This window comes from Rhincodon typus, chromosome 7 (assembly GCF_021869965.1).
Source record: "Rhincodon typus isolate 14 chromosome 7, sRhiTyp1.1, whole genome shotgun sequence".
NCBI classification, from domain to species: Eukaryota; Metazoa; Chordata; class Chondrichthyes; order Orectolobiformes; family Rhincodontidae; genus Rhincodon; species Rhincodon typus.
In genome coordinates this window covers 91,030,622-91,035,440 of record NC_063338.1, presented here as the reverse complement: position 1 = coordinate 91,035,440, position 4,819 = coordinate 91,030,622, and the positions used below count along the sequence as shown (strand labels likewise).

Sequence of the window (4,819 nt, the reverse complement as noted above, 5' to 3'; positions counted from 1 at the left end):
TATCCCCCATCCCTGTTTACTATTCCCCATTCCTGTTCACTATTCCCCATTCCTGTTCACTATTCCTCCATTACTGTTCACTATCTCCCTATCCCTGTACATTATCCCTCCATCCCTGTTCACTATATCCCGACCCTGTAGACATTTGCTCAGGATTCCTTCACTGACCGTGTATGTTTCAATGCTTTGATGTTAAAATCTTTAATATGAAGAAGTGTAGGATTTGTTTGAGTCACTATGAGTAGAATGCCTCTCTGTCAGCTCTGCTGAATTTCCTCTTCAGCCTCTGATGACCCTAACCCCTCCATTCCTGAAGCTGCAGAGTCCATGGCTCTCCTGAATATATTTGCCAAGTGGCAGTTTTCATGTTTGTTTCAACAGCCTGATTTTGTTTCACCTTTAACCATCATGAAACCTCAACGTGTTCTCTCAGTCCCGCACTCAAGGTCGCAAAATTGACAAATCATATTTTCTTTCCTCATATTCCTACAATTGGCAGCAAATTAACACAAACGAGACATGTAACACACGCGCACATAATATATAACTGTGTTTCTGTTTACACAAAAGACAAAGACACAGTCTTACTATTACCAATGAAAAGCTTTCAGAATGGTTTGAGGCATAATTTGATGGCTTGGAAATCCCATTAGGCCATTGACATAATTGCTCCTGCCAATGCTTCTTAAATCTACAAATAGTCAGGAGCAGTGAGGAAAAGGAAGCTGAGTAGCTGCTTAAGAGTCAAATATGCAAGTGGTTAATTTACTAGCTGGTCAAGTTGGCATAGGGTCAATTGAAAATTGGGGTCCCCTTGAAAACTATGTTCTGTTAGCATTGCATATTTAGTATGTCTTGTGCAGCAAGAGACCTCACTTAACTATTGTAGTCACCAGGCTTCTACAAAGGTAAATTAAATATTTATCAGGTGTCATTCTGCCATATAATGAAGGCAGTGTTTTGGAAAATAAGAAGTTTTTGTTCTTAGAAGGAATGAAAATCAACCTTCAATTGGAGACAGGCAAGGGGACAATGGCCATTTTGGCATCATGAGCAGTTGCCTATGGTCATTAACCGAATGAGCTACCAGCTTTTTGGAAGAAGACCAGGAGCTCCCTACATCAGTCCAAGGGCAAAACAAGACTGTTACCACCAAAGGCTGCCTGATATCGGAGACAAACACTCCACCACTGCAAAACGACTGCCCCATCCCTCCATTCTAGAAAACAGCTTTGGGACTGGGGAGGTGTTCTCATCTATCGTGGCGATATATTTCTTTGTCTAATTACCTGAAGTATCATATCTAGGCTGCTGCTTCTTAACAAATTCAACAAACTACCTGAACATAGCTACAAATGGTCAGCTGCCTGTCTCAGGTAGCTGTGATTGTGAACTGCGTTAAATCAAAGGCTGAGTTAACAGCTTGCCTTACCTTTTCTTGATGAGGTCAATGGCTGAGCCTATCAGGCCGTCTTTCATCTGCTGAAACCTGACGCCATAGCCAGAGAGATCGGCAGCTGTTTCCAATAGGACCGAAGGACAACAAGACAGCTGGGCCTCTCCTGCTATGTTCTTCTCCGCGCAGCTAAAGCTCTGACCGAATCCTGTCCGGTTTGCAAGCTCTGGCCTCTTCGCCAGGTCCTCACACTCATGGGGCAGGGTCACTTCTGTCTGTAAGGGTGACCCAGGAGCCGGGCTGGTGCAGATCGGGTCTGGGGAGACACCATGCTCCCCCAGGCTGGTCATCGCCTGGATGGGTAGGGCTGGAGAGGCCTTCCCAGGGCCTTCGCTCCCAGTAGGCGTAAGGCCATTCTGTGAACAAGGCTGTTGGGATTCTGGTTGACAGCGGCAGGGTCTGAGGCCATAGCAAGCGAGTCCCTGGCATCTGAAGGACTGCCGCCTCCGCGGGGTGTGGTGGTCCATCTTAGTCAGTGATGGACAACTGCCACCGGTCACCCTCCTCACTGTGCAGCAGAGAGTGGCAAAACTCTTGCTTTCCTGCGGCTGAGCCTCGGTGCTTGGAGAGTGGCATCTCTCTCTCCTCCTCATCTTTTTGAACTCTTCGAACGAGGGAATGTGGACCCGCGCCTTGAAGGCTCGCCTCCTTTCAGACACCACTGTTGACGGCTCTTTTGGAGTGTTCTTTCCAGGCTGGCGCAGCAGCTCCGTGGTCTGGGACTTCACCACCTCGCCACCCTCCTCCTTGGAGGGGACGGTTATCAGGTTCGGCGTGCTGTTCTGACGGCGCAGCTTCAACCTCCGCAGGGCTTCCTCCTTGATCTCCGCGGGACTGCTCAATCGCTGCTGAGGAGCTGAGCAGCCGTTCTGGGAAGGCATGGCCACCAAGGGGTTGCTCAACATCTTGCCGTACCGTGACGGGCAGTGGCCATGGTTCACCCTTCCAACGCAGTCCTTCGAAGCAGAGAGATCCTCAGGAAAGGCCTGAGGGCGGACAGGTTTACCAATCTCCGCCGCCTTGGGGCTCTGGAACCGGAGCTTCTCTTTCAGCTCCTTCTTAGCTCCGCTGTTCAGGGCCTTCTCGGTCTTTGAAGGGAAAAGCCACTGCGGCACTTTGGTGAATGGCAGTGGGTGTCCCACCTTGGGCCTCCCTGACCGTGGACCAATGCTAGCGCGCAGCAGGCTGTCGACGTCGGGGCGCCCCGTCGAGACCTCATACCAATCGCTGGTCGTCCGGCAGCGGAAGGCGAACTCCCTCCCGGCGCCCTGGCAAGGCGGGCTGAGCGAGTGAACGTTGCCCTCAGCCACCGCGGTCCAGTGAAGGTTCTCCAAGCTCCGGTACGGCCTGGCCTCCAGGCCTACAGCCACAGCGCAGCCGGGCACGGCGTGGCAGAGTGAGCGCTCCGTCATCCGCTGGCAGAACGCCGGCTGCTGAGCCGAACCCGAACACCCCATTGAGCCCGGGTCACACAGGGAGACACTGTCCTGGAAACAGGGGACCACCCGACTTTCGTGCGCGGCTGCGGTGTATGTCATAATGGCTCCCCTTGGGAAGGTGAGGCCTGGTTCAGGAGTGGGGAAGTGCACCGGCAGGTCATCAGAGCAGTGACCAATGTCCATGCCACACAGAACGGGTAATACAGCCGCTGCTCCAGAAAAGTCAAATGCGTTTGGCATTCATACCTGGCATTGAGACAATGGAAACAGACTCCCGGGTATTGGGCACTGAGAGGAGGCTGGGTGCCGTGCTGCAGAGAGACACAGAGAGACTGTTACTATTATCCCTAGTGACGTCGCCCAACCACAAAGCACACTGACAGAACACGCATTCAAATGAAACACTATTTTCTGGTAGAATGCATTGTTTAATCATCACATCGAATACGGGGACTGAGACAAGGTGAGATTTCTTCACTTGGAGGCTGGGTACCTGCAGAATTCTCTACCACAGAAGATTGTGGAGGCCAAATCATTGAATACATTTAGGAAAGAAATAGATAGATTTTAAGGGACTAAATTGTCAAGGGGTATTAGGGGAGAGCGAGAGCATGGCATTGAGATAGCAGATCAGCCAAGAATATGCTGATCAGTGCAATGTGCAGAATGGCCTACTCCTGCTCCTATTATCAGTATTTCTTTTTGGAGTTCTGAGGAAGGGTCACCGGACCTGAAATGTTAACTCTGTTTTCTCCTCCACAGATGCTGCCAGACCTGCTGAGCTTTTCCAGCAACTTTGTTTTTGTTTCTATTTGGAGCTTTGATTTTCCAAACTGGACAGAAATCTCCTGACCCCTTCAAATATATTCCAGTAAGTTACTCTCTCCTGGATTCTATTATTCTATTTATAAACCACCTCGAATCCCTCGATTATATTCCATGCTGTAACTCCCTCCCGGGTATGTGTTATTTTACATATAAATCTCCCCAAACTCCTCAATTAGGTGACAATATTTACTCCTGGTGTCTATCCTATATACAAAGCACCCAAACCCCTGGATTAGATTCCAGCATGTAATTCATTCCTTGGTATCTGTTATTCTGTATTTAAGTCACTCTAAACCACTCGATTAGGTTCTGTATCTTACTCCAGGGTATTTATTATTCTTTACATAAACCACTCAAACATCTCAATTAGATTTGAGCCTATAACTCATGCCTGGGGTCTGTTATTGTATTTATAAACCACCCAGAACCTGTTGATTAGATTCCAGCCGTAACTCACTCCCAGGTATCTGTTAATCTATATGTAAATTGCCCCAAAACCCCTTGATTATATTCCACTCTGTAACTCATTCCTGTGAATCTACTTTTTTACCTATAAAGCATATGAATCTCTTGATTCAATTCCAGTCTGTAACACACTGTTGATCATTCATTAGTGCAGATATAAACCATGCAAACACCTTGATTAGACTCCACCTTGGAGCTCACTCCTGTGCATCCATCATTCTCCAAACTATTAATTAACAAATTCTGTGATAGGGTTAGGGTTAGAATTTAGGTTAGGGCTATAATTCTCCTAGTCCTGATCCAACATCAACATTATGAATAGTGTAGATGTTTCCGTGGATTGTCACCTTGCTGCGATGGGGAGGCTTCAGTGTTCCGTTGATCTTGAGAGCAATGTCGCCAGGAGTTCTCCAACTCCTGGTAGGGCCACCCATGATGGTAAGGTAGGAGGAAGGAACTGACAAAGCACAATCCAAAACAAGTTGTCAATGGTAATCCAGGCAGAATATATACACGTGATATGAACGACAGTAACAACGGATGAAGGCTACACAGTTGGGAGATCCCCTGTCATCAAGATCTCCTTACACTGGAATTGGATCTATATCTGTCAAGGACTGTGTGTTGGCTG

The 4,819-nt window shown here is 48.2% G+C and overlaps 1 protein-coding gene across 1 annotated transcript in view; it reads right to left on the bottom strand.

Moving 5' to 3' along the window:
* The window catches only part of si:dkey-91i10.2 (uncharacterized protein LOC555224 homolog), a 31,088-nt gene extending 27,953 nt beyond the window's left edge, over positions 1–3,135 (bottom strand). The window contains exon 1 of the mRNA XM_020510593.2: positions 1,433–3,135. Coding sequence (XP_020366182.2) covers positions 1,433–3,135 — 1,703 coding nt within the window. The remainder of the gene's footprint in view (positions 1–1,432) is intronic.
* Positions 3,136–4,819: the final 1,684 nt, after the last annotated feature.